Source organism: Gossypium hirsutum, chromosome D03 (assembly GCF_007990345.1).
Source record: "Gossypium hirsutum isolate 1008001.06 chromosome D03, Gossypium_hirsutum_v2.1, whole genome shotgun sequence".
Lineage (NCBI taxonomy): Eukaryota > Viridiplantae > Streptophyta > Magnoliopsida > Malvales > Malvaceae > Gossypium > Gossypium hirsutum.
Window position 1 is genome coordinate 2,881,983 of NC_053439.1, and position 24,337 is coordinate 2,906,319.

Genomic DNA, 24,337 nt, shown 5'->3' on the forward strand with positions numbered 1-24,337 from the left:
AAAAAAGTTACAGACAATTGGAGATGGAATGCGACAATGCACTACTTGTAGAGTCCGTTCTTACAGGTAGTGCTGTCAGTAGTAACCTAACTGAATTGTGTTTAATCAATAGTTATCTTAGGAGGAATTGGAAGACAAGAATTCATCACATTCATAGATCTCAGAATATGACTGCTAATCAAATGACGAAATGTACTTATGATAATCAGTTTGGGTTGAAGCTTTTCAAAGATCCCCAATTTCGATTCAATAGATTTTACAATCCAATGGTGATTTTTTCAATAGAGTTGTTTGATCTCATTGTTTTTGTCTAATGCTGTTTATTTCTACTAAAAAAATAAGTTTCGATTAACCATTTACAAATATAAATGGATTTGCGCAAAACTTGAGACCGATATTTTGATTCGAACTTAGCTTTAGTAAAGCATAAAGTGTATTAATATCATACACAAACCTAATCTAATTTGACTCTACCCGACCTATGAATACCTCTAAAACTAGTATATAAAAATTCCTTTGTCTAGGGTTAGGCCAGGCAAGCATCTGGGGATGGCCAAAATTTCTTGGATCAGGGTTTCAACTCGACCATATTGAGTCAGTCTCCTTTGAATCGGGTTTCGGTGCGGGTCTCTTATTCTCCAATTAGTCGGGGCGGGACAGGATCGGAAGCTTTTAAAAATGAATACCCGGACTATTCAATATGCTTCGTTCCATTTTCTCGAAAAATTAATACAAGTGGTAGTAAAACCAGCTACAACAGTCGTCGTCTCTAATCCCCTACTGTCCATTTTTTTCATAGAATTTTACAAAAAACCAGACCATGGCATATGCATCAAATCATTTGCTAAGGTGTGTGGTCTGAACCTAAGACAGTGAATGTTTCCTACTTACGGAGGGAGTGGACTTCGTTTCTTCGGGGCTCTCCGACGTATCGCTGCTGCTGATTTCACCGTTTCTTTCCTTACTCGATTTGAGTTTCGAGAATATTTTCGACATGGCCAAACCTTTCATTCTACTCACCGCCACCCTTTCGATGTCGGTTTTGGCCGTGCCATTTCTGTTTGTTTCGCCGCTTAATCTTAGAGTTGTAAGCTCCCCTTTCAAAGCCTTGATGTCCTCGGCTGTTGGCACCGAATCCCAATCCTCTTCAGTGTTGGTTGTTGTGGACCTTGAGCTACCGTGAGACCCTCCGGGGAGAAGGGCTCTAATGGACCCCGGAAGATCGGGGGTGCTACTGCCGGAGGACGTTGTGGCTCTGGCTTGCTCGAAGAAAAGAACCTGCACGACGACACGTAATGGAAGCCTCTCGTTTTGCACAGCATGCATGCAGGCCTCAGCCGATAGCTTCTTGCAGTCCATTAACCTGCATATTCTCTTTCTCTCACTTTTGCTGATTCCCGGGTGTTCCTATAAAAACGAAAAAAAGAGATTAAAGACGGATTTCCCAGCAGTAAAAACCAAAGCCGAGATGCTTAGAAATTACCTTCAGATACATGTCTATGCCACGGTAAAGTCCGTCATGACAAGGTCTCGAGACGCTTGATACAATTTCAGCAAGGTTAACGAAATTTGAAACCGGTAAATTCGGATCTCGAGCAATTTCAGCTAGGTAGCCGTCAATTAGCTTCGCTACCAACACTTTAGAAGCATCCGGTCCAAACTTGGGACTTCTAGTACTCTCCAGGAATTCTTTCTTAACAGGGTCGGTTCGAGAAATGTGGGTCATAAACGAGGCGACTAAGTTATGAACTATATCGACATCGTATATTGTTGCTTCTTCAGCTGGAGCACGAATCAAAAGATCGGTCACGGTTGCCTCGGGAAGCTGCTGACTGATTCTCCTCATCAACTCGTTTCTTTCTGTTTCTCCACAATCCAATAAAATGGCTGCTCTTAACAACCTAAGCAAGAAGCTACAAGAAACGGTTCCTTTCTCGGCTGGCAGCAGCCACACGATGGTCTCCACTAATGACCGATACTTTACTATATCATTATTTGGGATCATACCCTTGCTAAAACCCGGCAATCTTCTCATCGTGTATGCATTTAGTGCTTCTCCGATTACATCACCCGAAACTCTGCCTTTTGTTTTAATTGTCGTTATCACACGCTTGTATAAATCGATACGAAGCTCACAAAGATCTTCCACCCACCAATCCTTTGGAACGGTTTGTTGTTTTCTTACACCATTCCATTGCGGACTGTTTCCATTTTCAGACGGGAGCTTTTTCCTATTATAAGTGTATGACCATTCCACCATGGAAGTATCAATTGAAGCCTTGGAAGCTATAGAATCGAGGCTGCGGCTAACCACCTTTAATTCCTCGGACCACGGGAGTAGAGATTTTGTTGATTGAAGAACAGTGATGGAATCTTTCCAGCTCCGGAATATACTCGAATTGAGGAAAACGTCGATTTTATAGATAAGGTTTCCTTTCTCAACGGTTTCGTACATCTCAAGGTACTCCGCGGCACATCGAGCAGCAACGACATTGTACGCGTTGAGAGTGACCGTCATGCCGTAACAGAACTTAGCACATATTTCGAAAGCTCCAGGTCCGCCCGGTATGTCTTGAATGTGGAGTTCATCACCGTTCTCGTCATTCGACGTCGCGACCAGCTTTTGCAAACGTGCACTTTTAGATAACAACGGAAACTACAGAAACATTATAGATGTTAGCAATCAATACACAGAAATACAGACAAAATTAAACCGTCCCATCAGAACCACAACGTATTTGCCTACTTAACGAGTTTGGACCTTGAAATTACAAGAATGGAGTATATGATCCTTTGCGTAATGGTGGATTGATGATGGTTCATACCTTATGACAGTAGAATTTCACATCCCCAACATTAACAACTATGTCAGTTGCCAACTCGGTTGCAACATACCTGAACATTAATATTTGCAGACTTATGTCAGCATAAAATCGAAGCCCAAATATCAGCAGAATTAGGACAAAACTTCAGAAACATAACATTGTTTTGCCGCATCATAACAAACGAGGAACAACAATAAACAAGGGGTTCCACAAGGTAAAGGCAGTTAGGTCCCTATAATTATGAATAGAACCGAAGCATCCTAAAGCTATGTTACTCGGACTCAAGTATGAGTGCCGGATTCTAAGTTATTCCATGTGTTTGAAGGGATTCGAGGGTTATAGTCCGAAACCATATACGGATATGCATTAGATACAAGTTTAACATATGCCTCAAAAGCACGAATGCTTGCCAAACATACTCAACCGATTTAACTTTTACCCGAAACCATTTCTGGCAAGTCCTAATGTCGGAGCTGAAAATTACAAAGGCAAGGCAAGTAACAGGAGTGCTAATCAAAGAGCATATGCATATACCAGAAAAACTCACCTGATATGATCACCATCAGTCTGAAATGAATCAGGCTTGGATCCCAGTTTCATAAACTTCATCTTGATAAAGAAAAAATCGAAACTTTACTCTCTTTCGAGCACTCGAAAACTTCACCTCTGCTTCTTCGATCTACAAATATATCCTATATGAACAAAGATACAATATCTCAAACCATGGAAAGCATATGGATCAAAAGAGAAAAATCGTGTGCATTTCATAGTATGACCGAATCTTTGACACAAAATAAGGGGTCAAAAGCTGAGAAATGACCCCTCCAAAGAAATGGGGCTAATGTTACTTCCTCACAAAGGGGGCTAAAGAGACTTGGACAAACACATGGTTATAACATATATAAATTCTCAGAAAACCAGACACCCCCACTTGGTCAAAACTGACACCACCGCCCTCTTCCTTTTACTTGTTTATGTTTTTTTTTTTTTGTATTACCAAGAACATTTATGGTCCACAAAAACCCCTAAACCTCCCTCAAGAATCTAAGATTTTTAAACCCTTTCTTTTGCTCCCTAAACACAAGTGATCATCAATTCCAATAAAATTGTTCTAAAGTGATGAGACTGGTTAAACTTTATCAAAAACTGATAAAAAAATTGGCATCACATCAACAAAGATCATGTGTTTCATTGTGAACGATTTAAGAACAAAACAAAGCAAACCAAAGTGCTTGATTCACATTTATAAAAAAAGAAAACATGAACATGAACAAGAAGAAGATGCATACCTTGAGGGGTTCACTAGAAAAAAAAAACTTTAAAATGTCCCAAATCTTAACATTTCCCACTAATAAAAAAACCCAAAATCTCAAACACTAATCCCTCTCATATAACAATGGTTTCCCTTTAAAAATCCAAACCTTTTTCCTTAAAAACCCAAACTTGAGAGCACTAGTTCCTTTTGGGGTTTTGCAGGAAAAATATATCAACTTTTTTTTTTATAATTCACCTTTGTAAAGCAAGAAACTTTGAAAAAAAAAAAGGAGACCCCACTAATGTGATGGATTTGAATCTTTGTTTATTGGTATTTGGTTTCACTGTCTGCAATGTAAGAATGAAAATGCACGCCAAGTCTGACATGAATAACTTTGTTGCTCCCTTTATTGTTTACAAACTTCACTTTCACTTGGTTTTAGTGTGGTGTGAGATTAAAACAATCCACTGTTTATTAGATAACGACCCATCCATCCCCATCACGTACTTTGATAATAATGCAATCCACCTCATTTCTTTGCTCTTCCTTTTCTTTTTTACATGTATTTTTGGAGATAATTTAACATTTAATCCTTTAATTTGATGAATTTTTATTTTGGTCCTTGAATTTCTTTTATTCACATCCATCTTCGAACTTGACCACTTTTCTTAATTTAGTCCCTAAATTTGGATTCCTTTAAAGTGTGATGATGGGGTACTCTAGGATAAAGTAACCTTTAGACCCTGAGCTTGGTAATTTTTTTTGGTCCATTCAATTTCGAAACTTAATAATCTTCTCAATTTGGTCCCTAAATTAGGATTACGCTAAAGTGTGATGACGTGAAACTCTAAGATTGCACCATGTCATTACTTTAATTTTTTATTGTATTTCATTTTTTAGATTTCATATAATTTTTTTAAAAATTTTGAAGTCCAAGTTTAGGAAACAAATTGAAAAAAAAATCAAAGTTCGAGATTAATATGAAAAAAATTAAGGACCAAATTTAAAAAAATTATCAAATTTAAGGATTAAATGATACTTAAACTCTATATTTTTAAGTAAATTATAAAAAAAAACCATATAACTTATCAATATTTAATAATAAAATTAATATTTAACCATGGAAGTTAGGTGAGATAGCAAGAGTCTCTCTTACCTTAACTAGTGATTGAGGGTTCAATCATCGCCCTAGATATGGAACAGTTTTAAAAACTTGTGACCAATATTTACCCCTTAGTGTTCCTACAGAATGCAGATTAGTTTCTAAACCCGCTCCAATAAATACATGTAATTTTGAAGGTTATTAATAAATGAATTAAATATAAACCTTTATAATGAAACATGGTAGCTAACGTTTTCTCGTGAGATGTTATAAATTATCGTGATATTATGATATGGGCCTGGGCCCCGCTCTGGGTTTCACGTGGCTCTGTTATGGCCTTCTTCTTTTAAAATTTGGACACCTTTCACTTTCATGCTTGCCTTTTTATGTCATTTTTTTCTTAATTAATCAAAACTTTTAGTACTCTATTTTTTTTTAATTACGAATCCGGTCTAATTTTATTCTTTTTATAATTATTTTTAAAATTTAAAATTTAATTTCTCAATATTTAACATATTTTATAATATTATTATTAAATCTAATTTTATGATATTATTAATTGTTGTTATTAAAATAATAATATAAGCATTTGATTTTAATATATTTAATTGGATCGAATAATAATAAAAATTTTACATCACCCATTTTAATGATAGTAATTAAATTGATTATATTAAAAATATTGTACAAATAAAAGATAATGAAGCTAAATACAAATTTATAAGGAATAATTTATATTAATATCGTTCTAAAAAGTATAGTTTTTAAGCACCAATAAAATAGTGTCACGTCATTAAATTTTAAATATAATAAAATATTTTTATACACACATTTATATTTACTGTATTCTCTAACTTAATTTAAATTAAATTAAATTACTTAAAATAATTAATTTTTTAAATTATAAACAAATACCTTTTTTCTTTTACAAATTTTAATAATTTTGTTTTTTTTATAAGTTATTTTTGTGCAACAATTTTTAAAAAAAATAGTAATTTTGGTGCAATTTTTTTCACATCATTGGCACATAATTTTGATAAATTTTTTACCCAAAATTCGAACCCTAAATTTAGGGTTTGAGGGTTTTAGATTTTGAATCTAGGGTTTAGGGTTGAAGATTCTAGGTTTGGGGTTCAGTGCGAAAAAGCTACTGAAATTATGTGTTAACGGCATAGAAAAAATCAATGAAATGTCATTAAATAATTGGAAAAGGACCATGAATGATATGGTGGGAAGGGTCCATAAAATAATTTTTCTGAGAGTAAGTGTATAATAATAATTTCATGTTTTTAAATTTTGATGATGTGATAAAATTTTATCAGTGACTAAAAACTTTAATTTTTAGGATCATCCTCACGTAAATTATACCCTAGTTAACAATTAAAATTCTCTTGCTAATATTTTATATAATTCTTTGTCCAATCACAATGATGAACAAACTAGGTGACCACAATATTTTTTATTATTTATTTTATTTATTCCCTTCACCTAACATGCATTGCTCCAATTATCTACTCAATCCAATGTCACAAATTATAAAATATAAAATATAATTGCTTAGATTTTATCATATTATTCTTTTGAACACATCCCCATAACTATGCTTAATTTTATTATTAATATTCTTACTGTTTTTGCATCAAGATTCTCATCACTTTCCCATAAGTTCCTAATTTCTTTCATTCTTAATCCAATTTAATTTAATTGTGAATTTCATCCCACTAATTTACTAGAATTGACAAGTTAATTATTTTACTTTAGTTTATTACAATTTGATCCTTGCAATTTATAAAAAATTGAGAAGCTAATTCAATTGTTAGTAAACACGTAAACTTCAATTATTGATTTTCGTTAATTAATAACATATAAATTGTTAAATTAATAATTTTCAAGTAGACGATTTAATTGTAAGGTTTAACGGTGTTACCTAATTAGATTAACTTTTCAATTTTTATGAAGTATAAGGACCACATTTTTATAAACTAAAATGAAAGGATTGGATTTCTAATTAGACTAGTCTTTTAATATACATGGGAGACAAATATTGTAATATATATATATGAAAATCTTTCGAAATATCATAACTAGTAACAAGAGTTGGCATGCATGCGATCAAGTTCGGATTTAGATATTTGTAAATATTTGATATTTTTTTCGAATTTGGATAATATTTAAATTTGGATATTCTAATTATTATTCACAACGAGTTTAGATTAAATAAAGATATCAACTCGTGAACATTCATTAATTCAATTTGCTCTACTTTATGATCTGTGAATAACGTATTCAAATTTAAATATTTAAATACCCGAATTTATTATTCATGTTTAATGATTTTAAAGATCTAATAGATAATTTAATTAATTCGAATTTAAATAGTAATTAATAATGTAGGGTATTGGAGAATATTATTATTGACGAAAAAAAGCCATACAAGCACAACCAAATATTAGGTGATGTGCCAACTTAAAGGAGAAAGGCAAGATTGTGGGATGTCAATTGTTGTGTTTTAACCTATTTGAACCCATAGCATGTGGTATGTTCTAAATTGGAACAGTCTTTGCCCTACCATCATCTCTATATGGTACCTTTTGTTTTTCTTCTAAAAAAGACATCTTAATTTCCAGCTCAATGGAAAATTCCAGGCTTCAAGGAGTGGACCAATTAATTCAAGGATAAATTTTGTAATGATGTAATATCTTGATATTGTGCCATGTTAGGTGATGATCACATGACAGAATATCATAGTATCATATCATCACATACACCAAAATTGGAGAAAGTTACTAACTCATAACACCCTTACACTAAATTAAACAGGAAATTCCACTGTTTTTAAATTCGGGTTTTGTTTAACTGATTCATGCAACTATTCTTAATACGTGATGTATTTGCGATTAGACCTATCACTTTTTTGCTCGAATATGAAAGCCTTACTTGATAAATATAAACTCAAGCCCTAACTTAATGTAGATTTGATTATGAAAAGTTAACAACCCAAAACTCATTCAAATTTAATGAAAATTGACCCAGATCTAAAAGAGCAACAAAGCTCGAAACCAAAACGATTCGAACTTGAAATGATTATAATCTAAAATGAACTAAACCCAAATTTGGTTCAAACTAAAACGACTTTAAAACTTTTCAGAACTCGAATTAACCTAATTCAAATTGACTCAATCCAACCGGTTAAATTTCAATATCTTTGTTTAAGAAATTAATGTATATATTATAGGAAATGATGGCAAGGCACATGGCCATGGATTCTCATGCTCGTTGTTAAATGCATTGGGAAGTTTATTGTTTTATTTAGCCTTAAAATTAAACTTTAGGGACAGAAGATCGTGAACCCTAATCATGAACGTCATATGCTCTAATATTCCTTACACATTTGTAAAAGATAAGTTCGATGGGGAGGGGGTTGCTTTCTAGAATTTCACAGTTCCAATGGAAATAAAAATAAATAAATAAAACTTTGGTATTGGTGGTTCAATGAACTTGTTGATAGTGCTCTCACTTCATGCCATTGGATTCCTTTTATTATGTTTATTATAATTTCATCCTTTATGAAGATTCTATATCATATGCAAATTCAGCTTTTAGGGTTTGATTTTTTTATGAATATCATTGTCAAGACTCCAAAATCAATTTGGAATCTTTTCCAACTTCTAAACTATGATCATAATTAGATTCATTCAACTACTTGGACTAAAGAAAAAGTTTTTTGATTTTTCAAAGTTTCGGTCCTCGCTCAAATAGTAACAATTAAATTCCGTCAGTTAAGTTTTACCATTAGGCTTGTATTATCCGTAAAGTTGCAAACTTAATCAATGTTCCCTGATTTAATCATTTTCAGTCTATATACTTTTCGAATTTTAAAATTTCAGTCTTAATGCTATTAAATCTATTAATCAACTTTTTTATAAATAATATATAAAAATAGTACACATTTGATAATATATTTGTCCCATAAAATTTTGTAAATAGCGAAAGTCAACTTCATGAACTTAACACCTACTATTTTGAGTTTAAATTTCGAGGAGTATTAAGATTAAATCTACGAACTTCCACATAGAATCAGAATTTAACCTATACGATCCCCCCACTAAATGATAATGTTGTTGACGTGATAATAGACCATCTATATATATCATTTGAGCTAGGTTTTAATGGTGTGTGATCCTTGTGCAACAAGGCTATGAAAATCATCATCTATCTTTTGGTTCTTTTTTTTTTTCAACAACCAATAACATACCCACAACTCACATGAATCATGGTCTCACTAATGCATATACATATATGTATATGTGTATGTGTCTGTACACGTGTATGCACGAGTAAGAAAAATACGTATGAGAGGATCTAGTGATGAAAGTAAGGACAAGGTGCATGAGATACAGTGACTTTGAGGTTTATTTACGATGATGATGATGAAGAAACATGAACATTGACAGATTCTCAGTGTTCATGATGTTCATCACCATTTCATGACTTCGTCAGAGTTGCTGTTTTCTGGTTTTTGCAGCAGTCACGGGTGTCGTCTGCCAGTTTAAAAATGAAGACTTTTTTGGATTAATATATTTCTTGGTACCTGAGTTTGATTTCACTGTTCAATTTAATACCCAAATATTGCTTAAATGGAGGGGAAAATGAATAATAACTTTTTAGGGGTCAAAGTATAAATTTACCATTATATTAATTTGTAATTACGTAAAGTAAAGTCAAACTCGAGTTGTAAAAACTTAGATACCCAAATATCAAATTGAACGTACTTTTTTTGTGTCTCAGTGTGCGAGATTTTTAATGTCTGTAGACCGAAACGACGTAGTCTGGAGCCAGACTGTATGGGCCAGCTGAAGCTTAAACGAGTTATGGGCCTTCATTAAAGACCTGGTTTATGGCTGTTGAAAACTTATGTTTGGGCTTTTAGAATAAAATTTTGCAACATTCGTACTACAAAATAAAATATCGTTGACCTTTGATTTTTTTTATTTTTATTTACCTTTGATGGGTGTTATTAGAGTATATCGTGTTGATAATGTAAAAGTATTATCATTTTTTATGTTATTAAAAAGCAATGCATTTTCGAAGTTTTGTTCCCAATTCTGAAGAGAGCTTAGGGACATCTCGTAAAGCCAATCAAGAGCTAAAACGGTGGTCGAGAAAAAGCATAAAACATGGTTTATTTTGGTATTGTACTTTTTTTTATCCATTTTAATATTAAATTTAATATTTTTTATCGTTAAATTTGAATTTCATAAAAAAAAGTGATGATGTAATATATTATGGCATGCCATCATCTAAAACTTAAAAGGTCATGATTTTTTAATTTTTTAATTTATATATATTTTAGTTTTTATGTGATAACATGATATATAAGCAGAGTATCACGTCATCACACTTTTATAAAATATAAGTTAAGGCGTTAAAGTGGACTTAATCGTTAAATATAAAAAAAATCATTAACCCTTAATCTTAATGCTAACATTTGTCACACCCTAATTCCAAAATGTAATTATAATTTTTTAAAAAGCAATGGATGTTATTTTTTTAGAATGGTTACAATGTTAAAAGGCTTGTGATAATAATTTTCCGTTCAATTATTAAAAATTAAAAAATTCTAAAAAATAATAAATATAAATAGTAGAACCATAATCATGAATTTTATGAACTATAATAATGAAATTAAATATTTGAATTAGCTTAAATCATGTATGACTGATTCAAACGGTCTTATTCAAATTTTACTCGGTTCGACCAGTTCAATTTTTTTCTAGTTTTATGATATTAGTTAGTTAAATCACTAATTTTTAATTTAATCTAAATGTGAGTGTTCAATCAAATCGCGTCGAATAGAGAAAAAAATCCGAGTTAATTGAGTTGATAAGTCCTATTTTATCATCCTAACTCGATTTGAATTTTTTTCAAATCAAGTCGAGTAAAATGAAATTCGAGTCGAATCAAATCGAGTGATTGTTCGAATTAAATTAAAAAATTAAATATGTCAAATTAAAATTTTATTACAGTATAACTAATTTCATGTTTGAGCACATAAATTTAAAAACTTTTTCAAAGCAAAATAATAATAAAATATAAGATATTTTAGCATGATAAACTTGAATCATTAAGATATTTCAAAGCAAAACTTATTTAGATCCTCAAAATTACTATTTTAGAAAACAATTTAAAATTCTAACTTTCTTTATATATATTTTTAGATTTTTTTAAATTTATTATATTTTTTAAAATATAAATTTTGAAATTTTTATAAATTTTTTTAAATTTTATAAATATTTTTATTTTATTTTTATAATTTTTGTTAAGAGATAGATCAATTTGGTCATTTTCAAAATTGACAGGGACAAAAGGGATATTTACACCTATTTGTTATTTAAATTATTCGAGTTATTCAAATTGTAAAATTTAACTTAATTCAAACTCAAAACTCGAATTACTTATTTGAGTTGACTCCATTAACTCGATTCAATTAACTCGAAATTAAAAAAAAATAAATTTTTTTGAATCGAATCTTCCATCAATTAATTTTGTCATTTTTAATAACCATCCTTTTTAAATGAAGTAGCTTTTTAGGGTTGATTTTCTAAGTAATGGTTTAAATTGTCTTATTTTAGGGTAAATCACCAAAAAAAGCCCTATTTTTTAAAATTTACCGAAATGGGCCCGGTATTTTATTATTTACTGGAATGAGCCATTTTCCCCGAAATTGCGTCCACGTCAGCGCGATGTCAGGGGACGTGTCAGAACATCGCGTTCACGTCAGCGCGCTTTGCTTACGTGGACACAAATCGCGCCTACGAGGACGCAATTTGCTGACGTGGATGAACAGTTTATGTTTTTTAGCTTGGAAAACTTTGAAAGGCCATAACTTTTCGCTCGGTTGTCCGATTGAGACTATTTTTTTATTTCGACTAACTTTTCGAGATCTACGCGCTGACAAACAGCCGAAGGCGGTTTGCCGCAGTTTTCGTCGAAAAAGATCCTTTTTGCCCCTAAATTTTGATTTTTTCGGTTTAGAATTAAATTTTAGAACATTCAAATCATTATTTCCCTTATTTATTTGAAGTAAACACCGGATTTTTTTTTACAGAATTGTTGTATTATTATTTTTGATTTGACACGTGTATGGAATAGGTCCGATAAATCGTTAGAACGTAAGTAATATAATTAAGATAATAACAGTATATCTATAATATGTCAATTAGTTAATTTAGCTTAGTTGGTTAAGATGCTTGCTCTTTTCTCTTAGTACCTTGGTTCAAATCTTGTTGGTAACAATTTTGAATCTTTTTTGTACTTGTTGCTATTGATGTAATATTGAAGAGTTAATTGATTAAAAAAATAAATACAAATACAAAAAGATTCAAAATTTATTTTTTCAAAATACCAAAAAAGCCCTATATTTTTAAAATTTATCGAAATGGGCCCGGTATTTTATTTTTTGACTGTTGGGTACTGTTCACACACGGGCCGAAATCACGTCCACGTCAGCGCGAGATGCTGACGTGGACGCAATTTTCTGACGCGTACCCTGACATTGCGCTGACGTGGATGCGATTTCCCGGAAAATGACCATTCTAGTAAATAATTAAAAAATGAGCCCATTTCGGTAATTTTTGAAAAAAAAGGGCTTTTATTGGTAAATTGCCCCTTATTTTAAATATAATATATAGGTAAAGGTATTATGGAGGTTCCTATTTTAAGATTTAGATTGCATTTTGGCCCATTTATTGAAAATAGGTAGATTAGTCCTTATATGTTAGATCAAAGAGCAAATTGGTCATTCTATTAAAAATTTCATCTATTTCTATCATTAAAAATTGGTCCATATACGTCAGCATGAGGTACACATGACACGCCAAGTGTCACTGTCTGGTTATTCTATCAACTATGCAAATTTTTAATGGTACAAAGGGATGGAAATTTTAATAGAAACGACCGATTTGCTATTTGATTTTATGTATAAGGACTAATTTGTCTAATATTTAGATAGAGAGGACAAAATACAATATAACTTTTAATACAACAGTCTCTATAGTACTTTTACTTTATAAATAAAACATTTAAAAGTTAAACATATCCTTAAAATGTTTGTTAAACAATATTTTTTTATAATAATAGAGATATATTTGGTCTAAACTATTTTCTGATTAAATCGAGTTGAATTGTGTTTGAATTTAAATTAATTGAGTTGAATTTAGTGCGTGTAAAATTAACAATAGAGTCCAATTTTTTCATGAGATTTATTTTGCCCACAACACGAAGACACTCTTTTATCATGAGTGAAATTACATTATTTAAGCCCAGAACAAGATGTTGTATTATGAAGGTTAAATTCTGCTATTAGTTTTTATATTTTTTGTGAATGTTTTCAATTTAGTCTTTATATTTTAATTTGATCATATTTAGTTTTTGTATTTTTAAATTGGTCAATTTTAGTTTATGTATTTAAAAAAAATTGAAATTTTAGTTTTAACCCAAACAGTAACAGTTAAATTTATTTGGATCATTCTAATTCCCTGTACTTTTTTTATTTTTAAAATTTCAGTCTTGACGCAAATGATAATCGTTAATCTATTTATTGAAATTTTTTTAATGAGTAATGTATGAAAATAACAAACTAACATGGATAATATATATAGATACATATATATATATATATGAAAATATGTTTACCACATCAGAATTTAGAAATATCATAACTTAATTTAATAAAATTTACCAATTATCGTTTGGTAAGTACTGAAATTTTAAAATTTGAAAAGCATAGAGATTAAATCTTCAACTTTCGTAAAAGTACAGGGACAAATAGCAGAATTTAACCTATTATGAAATAAGAACCCGTCCCTTAGATAAAGGAACCGCGCGTTGCCGCCATACTCTGCGACTGCGAAAGATAGGCGGACGGGAATTTGTGTTCTTGATCGTTTTTTGGCGAAAAAATAATTAATTGAAGTGTTTTTGAACCTTCAATTTCGTGTATGGATCCACGGTACACCGCCGAAATATTCAAGTAAGTTTCAACCCTAATTTATTTTTTTTTTTTCACGAAAATTAGGCTTACTTTTTTTCTTCAATTTATATTTTTTTAGGCATTTGGAGATGCAGAATGAGCTGCTTTTAGAATCTCATTCATCAGTTTCTCATCAATTGCATAAGCTTCAGGTTATTTTCTTTTCTTTTTCTATTTTTTCATGGTTTAATTTTGTCTTGCCAGTCCAAGTGATTATCAAAATAAGAATCGTTAAGTAGAGACACTAATAAAGCCTAGGTGTTCGATGAAATGCTTAACACAAATTATAATGAGATGGGGATGTCCGGGGTTAATGATGAAACCGAGATTATTGCTAATGTTGACGACGTGATCAATATTGAAGGAACCAAAGATTTGATTCCAATACCCAGCTCGACTTTCAAGTCTACAGGTAACAACAAGATAATGAGTATTTGGATCCAAAACATTGTTTGGTTCAGTGAGGAGTCTAAGAGATTTGCAAGGGTATTAACTAAGGCTTTTGATAGTGAAGTATCTCCTAGTGTAGGCTGTGATAACCTTTTGTTGTTTGATCAGTACTATCAAATGACTACCGTTAGGACAAAGGTTTCGCAGTTTGTGTGTGATTATAGTTGTAAGGGTCATTATGTTTTTACAAGAACGAGGGAGTTCGTGAGGCCATTTGTCAGTTCGATTTTACAGAATAGGTGGGAGTGTTTGTCAGTTTGATTTTACAGAATAGATTTAATGGTTCTACTATTCAGAGGTGGTCATTTATCTCCTGCTTTGATGACAATTCTGGTATTGTTGTTGTTTATGACATGGGTATAGAGAAGCAAATTACTGCAAGAGCAGTCTCTTCAATATTAGTAGTGAAGATGCGTGAAAGTGCTAATGCCCACCTAAGCTCTACAGTTGGGATTGCTTTGATCTTTTGTTTTGGTGATGAAACTTCTCGTGTCTCTCTTTCTACCATTAAAGAGGGTATATTCAAGGTAAAGATCGTTGCTGGACATATTAACCTTGGAGGTAAAGATTCCGATTATAAAATTTTGAAGCACTTGGTGGCTCTGGATTTTATCTATTCGGGAAATTCTATTGTTGATTATGGAGCTTTTATTGGATAATCAGTAGGTATTAGTGAACGATTTAACAACTGAAATGGTGCATCTACCCTCGGGCAAACAATTCACCAAGTTGTTTGAAGTAGTTAGGAGGGGGTATGAAGTTAGTAATGGGTTTAGACTTCTGGTAATGGGTAGGATGAATTGCAGTGTTGATGTAAAGAGGACAATGCTTATTAGGGATCTCATTGAAAATGTTGTTAAAATTTGTAGCAGATTCTCGGTGGTAGGGTTTTTATTTATTTATTTTGAGTTGGAAGTAGGGTTTTTCAAAAAAAAAAAAAATGTTAGTATTTTAACAAGAATAGTTAATGATTTAAAGTGTATTAAATGATATTATAAAAGTAGAGGAATTAAATTATGCCAAATTAAAGTATAATAATTAAATCCCGAATTTGAGTATAGTCTAGAGATCAAGACCATAATTCAACCAAAAAATACCCAGAATAACACCTTAGTTTCCTATTTGTAGGTAGAAGAAGAGATGTTGATGCGTAAATTTCATGAACTTATGAAGGCTCAAGCTGTAAACAAAAAGGTATGCCTTTCATTCTCCTTTTGGTACAATGGACTCGGAAAGCTGTTGTAGATGAAGGTATTCTTGTTCAATGTCGCCTTTTTAAGTGACTGTATGAACCAATTGATTAAACCGTGTGTTGTATGTTTTCGATATTTAGACCTTGTTAATAGAATTACATACCAAGGAGATGTTAAATGTATAATCTTTTATCTCATTGAATTTTGAAGTATATTTTGGTTATACTTATAACCAGAGTACTGGATATGATTTGTCTAATACTATTGTTTTTTTTTTAACTTGAACAGAATGAAAACAATGGTAACATTTCCACTGCTTTAGTTGATCCAGCCTGCATTGAAGGTGATGAAACAGGTAATTCCGCTCCTTCAGTTCTTGTAATGAGCAAGGAACAATTGTGAAAAAAGCTTTGTTCAAGTTTAAATCTCAATCAAGAACTCTGGTAACTTTTTAATGTAGTGTTAAAAGTTTTCTCTCCATCCTTTGAATTTCAATGATTGCTGTATATTTTGGAAGCGATTTCGGTCTTTTCTTTTTCTTATTTTGTTGGTTCTTTAAGATCACTATAGGTCTTTTCCTATTGTAGACAACAACTTTGACGTTGAATGTGAATGTGGTTAACTTCGTGACTCAAGCTGGTTACTGCTGGAGGACGTTTCTCTGTATGCTAACACGATAATTTGTGAATGTACAAAGTATCAACAGAAATGATAGCTTAAAATTATAGTATACCATTGGTTCTTTAAGGTTGGTGGCTTTAGTGAATTGAGAATCTATCTATATATATATGCAGCTCAGTTCACAGGCAGGTAACTTGATAGCTGGAACCTTTGTCTTGCATATGCTCTGAATTTGGATGTTTTGAACTGTTGTTATAGGATGGTTTCCCTTAGGGTTAAATCACTTTTTGGGGTTTGAATTTGGCAGTTATTCCAACATTGGGGTTTGAAACTTTTTTTGGTCCAAGTTAGGCCTTGAAATTGGTAATTATTCCCCATTGGGGTCTGAACTTTTTTGTCCAAGATTCTGAACTTGGCAAATTTTCCCACATTGAGGCTTGAAATTTTTTTTGTCCAAGTTAGTCCCTGATATTTCCTTGAAAACCCTAAAATTCAGGCTCCAATGTGAGAACAATTGTCAAGTTTAGACCCCAAATAGTGATTTAACCCTTTCCCTAAGAACCATGAATTTCAATGTTGAATTTTGATTTTTTCAGTTTTATTGGCTGTGGGATTTTCGATTTAGGACACCATTGTTGGCTGAATTATGTCATTAATTGTCCAGTTATGAAATAATAACCAAAGAACTCTCCATAAAGGGTAAAAAGCAGCATTCACTAGGCTGCCCATTTAAGTGACCCTATTTGCAAGTTATTTCCCTAGTATGGACTTGATGTGCATATTTATACCCATAAAAAATAATTTAGACATGACTTCAGTATTAATAGTTTGAAAAACTTTTAGATGAGTGAATAACTTGTCCATGGAAGTACAAAAACCTCTCAATGAGCTCCATTCGTGTTATAGATTTGATCACATTGATGAAAAGACTGAAGAATTTCAAGAGTTATCTCTAGAATTATTTATTTGATGATGGCCAACAAAAATTATAAATTATTGAACTTCACTCAACTTTTTAGGCATCTTGACAAGCGTGTTGATATTGAAGAAAACGAGTGAAATTCGTTACGTCAAATTTTGCTATTAGTCTTTTAATATCCATAAATTATGGATTTAGTCATGTTCTCTAATTTGATTATTTTTAGTTCTTATACTTTTTAAATTTTGAAATTTTGATTTTGATTCAAAAGGTAGTCGTTAAATCTATTAACTAAAATGGCATAATTTTGTCGAGTATTACGTGGAAATAGCAAGTTGACATAACATCACATATTTAATAATATGTTTATCACATAAGGTTTTGAAAATGGTAGAATTTAACTTAATGTACTTTTATTGCGTAAGTTTTTTCTTTTGGTTATGATTAATGTATGTTTCATATTTGTTTTACGATCTATGAAGACTAGTTCTTTCAAGGTTGATGGTTGTCTCTTTCTACACTATCATCTCTAAGGCTTAAGTTTGGATTGATGGAGGTTTTTTAATTTTACAAACAATTTTCTTAATTTTTATTTTTTAACGGTCAAGAGGAGTCTTCAAATTATTGTTTAGAAATTGGTTTTAAAATTTTAAAATATTTTAATTTAATCCTCAAAGTATTAATATTGTATTAATTAGGTCCGTTTGTCAATCTAGTTGTTAGTTTAACGTTAAATGTTAGATTGAATTTGATATTAAGCATATTTAGAACACCTTAACTGAAATTTTAGCACATGTACTTATAACATGAATAACTTGGATATGATGTGTTAAAAAAATAATAAATTTTAACAATAATCTTTTTTTTAAAGAAAAATATGCTAATCAAACTTTAAGCACGTATGTTTCAAACATAATTCACATCGTATTCAAGCAAGAATTTAATGCCTGAGATGACGACCAAGTTAACAAAAGGACTTGATTAATATGAGTCTAATAGTTTAATACTTCGAGGGCAAAATTAAAATATTTTGAGGTTTAAGGACTAATTTAAATTTTAGAACATTGTTTAAGGGCATCTTTTGCAATTAATTTTTTTTAAAAATAAAACATAAGGATATGTATACACTTTTTAACTTCACTTGCGGAATTAAAAAACTACATCATTAACATACATATTAATTATTTATTGGAATGAATTATTATGTGGCGGCCAGTGCATGGTTTTTGGTATTATTAACATCCATTTTAGGGCTTATTTTCGGTATTTATGATTGTCTTTCCTAAAAATGTTATCTCTAATGTTTGAATATGCAGGTTTTTTTTTAAGTGTTATATGTCTTACTATTACAATCAACGTTTACTAGCTATTGAAATTTTTTTGCTATTTATTTAAATTTTATTTTTAGAATTTATAATCTAAAGATATACGTGGTTATAAATTAAAAAAAATTAACTACCAATGCACGTGATAATTAGTCATTGAAAGAAATTAGTATTTATTGCCTTACCAGCAAAAATTGTTGAAGCAAGATAGGGACCAAAATTACTGTACCAAGATATTTGAAGCAAATTTCAAATAAATAAATAGATTATTTTATAAATGAACTGTATATGATATTTTCCTTTGGCGTTATCTCACCTACATAATTAGTCATAAGTTGTATGTAAGAAAAAGCCAAAAAAAAAAAAAAGTGCTTGATTACAAAAGTTGACATCTTTGATGAAAACTCTTGTGACATATAGCAATCTTTTTAGGTGTCCATTTGCCCCCACAATAATAATTGGTTTTGATTGGTTTGAAAGGGAATTTTTCATGCTTTTTTTTCAGGAATAATATAGAAAAATGGAACAATAAAGAAAATTTTTTTAATTACCCAAATAATATGGATTGCCTATGGAAACTTTAAATCGGCATGGCTGTTGACGATTTTAGATGACAACGAGGTAATAATTGTGTTAAAAAGAGACATGAAATCTTCATAATCTCAAATCGGTAGGCGATGTACTATTTGGGTTCTCGATGGTTTGTCATGTTAAAATTTTAGATTTTTTTATATTTTTAAAGTCATTTTCATTTTTTGAATTTTAAAGAACTTATTTTTTATTTACTTTTACTTTAAATAAATATCGTTTTTTAAATTCTATTAAAAAAATTATGTACTTTTAAAGGGTGAAGACCAAATTGACAAAAATTGTGGTCAGGCTAAAAAAATTATTTTATATTTGCCATCATTAATTTTAATGGAAAAAAAAGATGAAGGGATCAAGATTTTTAAATTAAAAAAACATAAGAACTTAATGCCTCAAAATTAAAAATATAATAACTAAAATTTAAAAGAGTATAAAATTTTTTAACATATTTAAACTTATAAATTATACCAGTAGATGATGCATCAAATACAAATCTAAATAATAAAAGATCATATCAAATAGCATAAAATAAATTAAAATGACATAAAAATGTTTCAAAAAATCGTAAAGATAAAAAAGTAAGTAGAGATTCTTCAAACAATTGGTATAGGCATTGTGAATAAAGATTAGAGGTTATGAAATGGAAGTGCAACCATATCAAATGGCATTCAAGCTTTAAATTACTATTTGAAAGTCTAAGCTCATTTAATTTTTTTTCCATTTAAAATGGATATTATGTATACAATTTTTGTCAACTTGGAATTTAACCTTTAAAAATACATAAATTTTTTTAATAAATTTTAAAAATTATTTTTTCATAATTTAAATAAGAAAATATAAAATTTTAAAAATTATAATTTTTAATAAAAATTATAAAAATGAAATCTTTAAAATTCAAAAAATAAAAAATAATTTTTGGCAAAAATATCTCGTCTAAGATTTGACAATTTGCAAACTAGAAGAAACCAAGCTTATTAGGAAGGGAATGACTCATTGCTGTTTTTGCATATCAAAAGGTATAACAGTGGAAACTAAACCATTTAAGTAGCTGTGGTTTGGATTTCTTTCTTCTTTTCTAATTTCCTTATTCAAGCTTCACCCGAATGTGTCCCATAATCCATTTTACTATTAAAAACAAAAATATACTTTTTAAACATTAATATTTATATAATTTTTTATTTAATACATATTTTTATTTTCGTAATTAAGTATTACATATAGTAATTCAGGTTGAACGAATCCAAACTTGAAAAAAACTTAGTTTGGAGCGTGACCCTTAAATAGATCTATAACTTTATTTTAATATGAAGAGATGGACTTGGAGGACAGAAAATATGGTTCACCTCCAATTCTCTTTGTGCTCAAGATTTTTTTAGCTAGTACTTTCCATTTCATCTCATCCTTCTTGAATTGTTTCTTGATTTTATCCTTGAAATTCCTAAAAAAAATAAATTGAAAAAGTTAGGGTCCCAATAAGTCATTAGAATAAATAAGATTGGATAAATGAATGGCTTTGGCAAAAAGATGTCTCTAATCTCTTTTAATTTTGATATTTAATAAATTGATCCCTTTTAAAAAGTTTAGAATAATTAATCACTGTTAATTTGGAAAGTGAAGAACTAAGGATAATTAATCACAACGTTACTGTTTTTGTCAATGGTACATTTTTTTATTGGTATAATAACAAATTTAGCTCGCAACATCTACATATTATGTCGTTTTTGGTCATTGATTTAATAATTTTAGCTTGCAACATTTACGCAAAATATAAAAATTGAGGGCTAAATTTGTTATTATACCAATCAAAATTATGTACTATTAACAAAAACATCAACAACATGAGTCCTTAGTTGCTCACTTTCGAAATTAATACGGATTAAATTACTTCAAGTTTTTAAGAGGGATCAATTTGCTTAATATCGAAATTGAGAAGGACTGGAGAAGTGTTTTTACCTAACTTTTGCGGATTAGATTAGTTATTTTAGTGAACAAAATTGACATCAAGCATGTTGCTTGGTTTTTAATTACCTGCACAAAGGAACTCTGCATGAACCTGAATCCGCACAGAGACGGGAGTGTAACTCGAGGAGCTGCCACATTCTTTTGCAATGGATGCAGCCGCCGGGGGCTCTCAACTTGCAACCGGCGAAATGGCGAACAAGCAATTCGATCCCTTTGCAGGCCTCGTAAGTGCAAGGTTTTTGGTCGTCTTTTAAATCCTTATCGCATGGACCAATTGTCCTGCATCCGTCTCTGCATATGTGAACAAGGGCCTCCATTGCTTCGTATAATTGAAGGTAAATCTTCCGCTCGTTCAATTTTCGGATTCTCTCCTTCTCCATCTAGGAAAATCACATTTACCAGTTTAAGATTAAAGTGATAATAACAATGGAAAACAGCCTTAAAGACATATCCTTACTTGGTCTTCATAGATCATGGATTCCAAAATTTCTTTTTCCAGTGCTGGATGGCTCCTCTTCATGGCAATCCATCCTTCGGTTGCGGAAACAGCCTTGATGTTCCTTAGGATCATACGGTGAGTAAGCAGCACGAGCCGAGGTGCGTCACAAAGTAAAGAGAGCTGGAAGACATCGACGACATTGTCTAGCGTAAGCAAGCTGTTCTCGAGTTGCTGTTCACAAATTCGCTTCAACTGAGGAACAACAAATGCATGTGACAATACCAACAATGGCAGGACAAGTTCCTTCATTTCTTCTTGCTCATAACTACAGATGAAAACCAATTACATTTAGCAAATTAGTAGCATGATGCAGCCAACAGGATATCAATGGCTCTAATTTCTACATTTAATGGCCCTAAAACTGAACAAGTAAAGACCAGTTTGGCAGTTTCCTAACTTGTCAATCTTTTTAACAAATGTTAACTGATTTCCAATTATTATATTGGTTTACGAACTATATTCGAAAAAATCTCTACCAGGGAAAGGGTAGTTACCAGGAAGAGTACAAGAACCGGATGAAAACCCGAACTGCGTCATGCTGAACACCGTGGATTGAAATCAATCTCTTATGGCCAACACCTTTTGCTTGTTTCAGCATGCCTCTTAAGACGGGAGAAGCCATGCCCTGTAGGAAAATATCCAGTCAATGGATTGAATCAATGATAAGAACGAAATCATGCAAATCAGCAATGTCACAACCCCACCGTTTCAATGCCTATAACTATTTACTTACACAGAGGATTGATCATTGTCTATGGTCTAAAACTTGCATATACTATCAAACTGTGTAAGAAACCAAAAAGAGCTTATCTAACTCATCAATGTTTGGAGTTGAGAGTGTTTTAATTAGTTTAAATTAAGAAAGAATGAGCCAAACAAGAAAGAAAGAAAGAAAATCACAATTTGGGGTTAGTTCATGACATTAAACAGGCTTTTTACTATCATTAAAATCTGAGATGGAAATACAAGGAGGGGGCTTACAAGAACACCGGCATGTGCATAGATGATTCCACCATCATTAGTTCTAATTGTAACATCGGCCCTATAGCCCCTGTCAAAGAGGTTATCCCACAAATCTCTCGTGGCTGTTGACGCACAGCTGTTTCCTTTTGTTGCCGATCCCTTCCGCCGACAGTTCATAGCTGGGCCTGGTAATGGAGGTGGCGTTGGACAAATATTATTGCAACCTTGAGGTGATTGCTTTGTAATAGTTTCCATCCGTTCAATTTACTTCCCTTTTGGAAGGATTTAATAATTTTTTTCTCCTTGGATCTGAAAATGATTGAAAAAAGCATAGATTTGATCAGCGATTTCACAAATTGCAATGCAAAATCAAACAGAAGATTAAGTTAAAAAACAGGAGCAAAAGCAATGAGCATGATTATCAAAAACGTATAAACTACTAATATTCCCTTGAATATCCACATACGGATCCAAAAACTATCTAAAAATTCACGAAATTGAAACATTAAAAAAAATTAAAATTAAAACAAATCTTCACATTTTCTAATCAAATCAAATCAAAACTAAACGAAATACGGAAACGCAAAATTCAATAATGACTAAATTAACATGATTTACTCCAAAAAAAAATCTCAAAAATATCAAAATCTCACAGAAAAACTGAAATTAATTGAGGTAAATGAATAACATACATTTTCTTTTTCCTTTTTTTGCTTCTCTTCTTAACGTAATTTGTTTAACAGCAAAAATAAAATAAGGAAACGGCGACGACCGATTGCTTCCTTTTCCGGTTGAAAAAAATCTTCAAAGTATAAATAAGAGTCAAAATTAAAAGTTAAAACACCGCCGGAATCTGATATTCCTAGCACTCAAAATTGCCGACGCCTATCTCAAGCGCCACCGCTAGTGCCTACAAGCTTTGGTGCAGAGGCTAAAGATAGATAAAATGAAAATGAACAAATAAACAAATAAACAAGCTAGAAATTAGAAAATTTTAATTAAAAGGAAATTAAATAAATTTTGGGGAAAAAAAATCAGTTACTATTCGAATTCCACTCTGCTCTTCTACGTTTCTTTTCCAACTGTTTTTCACGTGCTTATTTCGGTCACGCGCTTCCACGTCCTCCAACTGTTTTTCACGTGCTTGATTTCCCGCGTTTTAATCTCCACTATGCAAAAAATAAATAAAATAATTCTAACAGTTTGTTTTCAACTGTCTTTGACTTCCCAGTAAATTTTTACTAAATTATTGCAAAAAAAGTCATGAATTACTCTCTTTTTTTCCATTTTTTATTGCAAAAAAGCTAATGCGAAATTTTTATTTAAATTTTAAAAAAATATATTTATTAAAAATTTATGTGGAAATGAAATAAAGTTTTTGTTGAAATTATAAATTTAAAGGTCTAAAAATCATAATATAAGGGTGTACTTACAAATAATTCGAGTTTAATTGAACTCGATTAAATGATTATCAAGCCGAGTTCAAATTTAAACTATCAATCGAGCTGAATTTGATATTAGCAATACTTAACTCAAGCACTCGTGAGCCTTATTCAGCTGAGCTTGAACTTAAAAACGTACGAGCTAAATTAAGCTTGATTTCA

At 31.1% G+C, this 24,337-nt stretch overlaps 2 protein-coding genes across 2 annotated transcripts; both read right to left on the reverse strand.

Moving 5' to 3' along the window:
* Positions 1–692: 692 nt before the first annotated feature.
* On the reverse strand, positions 693–4,456 carry LOC107932576 (BTB/POZ domain-containing protein NPY4). The gene is made up of 5 exons (XM_016864623.2): positions 4,115–4,456; positions 3,373–3,517; positions 2,826–2,895; positions 1,484–2,656; positions 693–1,407 (listed from the first exon to the last, which is right to left on the reverse strand). The coding sequence occupies exons 2-5, from the start codon at positions 3,432–3,434 to the stop codon at positions 865–867; spliced, it is 1,848 nt and encodes a 615-aa protein (XP_016720112.1). The 5' UTR covers positions 3,435–3,517; positions 4,115–4,456; the 3' UTR covers positions 693–864.
* Positions 4,457–20,417: 15,961 nt separating this feature from the next.
* LOC107932589 (BTB/POZ and TAZ domain-containing protein 4) lies at positions 20,418–23,718 on the reverse strand. Its single transcript, XM_016864644.2, has 6 exons — positions 23,426–23,718; positions 22,752–23,042; positions 22,265–22,395; positions 21,729–22,035; positions 21,338–21,651; positions 20,418–20,747 (listed from the first exon to the last, which is right to left on the reverse strand). Exons 2-6 carry the CDS (start codon positions 22,986–22,988, stop codon positions 20,609–20,611), a joined length of 1,128 nt encoding a protein of 375 aa, XP_016720133.2. The 5' UTR covers positions 22,989–23,042; positions 23,426–23,718; the 3' UTR covers positions 20,418–20,608.
* Positions 23,719–24,337: the final 619 nt, after the last annotated feature.

Bases quoted from the DNA above. Each gene is read 5' to 3' on its own strand.
- LOC107932589 (XM_016864644.2), bottom strand. From the start codon at position 22,988: ATGGAAACTATTACAAAGCAATCACCTCAAGGTTGCAATAATATTTGT. The intron at 22,036-22,264 runs GTAACTACCCTT...TTTCATCTGTAG, and splicing joins CGGTTCTTGTACTCTTCCTG to TTATGAGCAAGAAGAAATGA. The intron at 20,748-21,337 runs GTAATTAAAAAC...TATTTTTTTTAG, and splicing joins TGCAGAGTTCCTTTGTGCAG to GAATTTCAAGGATAAAATCA.
- LOC107932576 (XM_016864623.2), bottom strand. From the start codon at position 3,434: ATGAAGTTTATGAAACTGGGATCCAAGCCTGATTCATTTCAGACTGAT. The intron at 2,657-2,825 runs GTATGAACCATC...ATGTTTCTGTAG, and splicing joins TGAAATTCTACTGTCATAAG to TTTCCGTTGTTATCTAAAAG. The intron at 1,408-1,483 runs GTAATTTCTAAG...TCGTTTTTATAG, and splicing joins GCATAGACATGTATCTGAAG to GAACACCCGGGAATCAGCAA.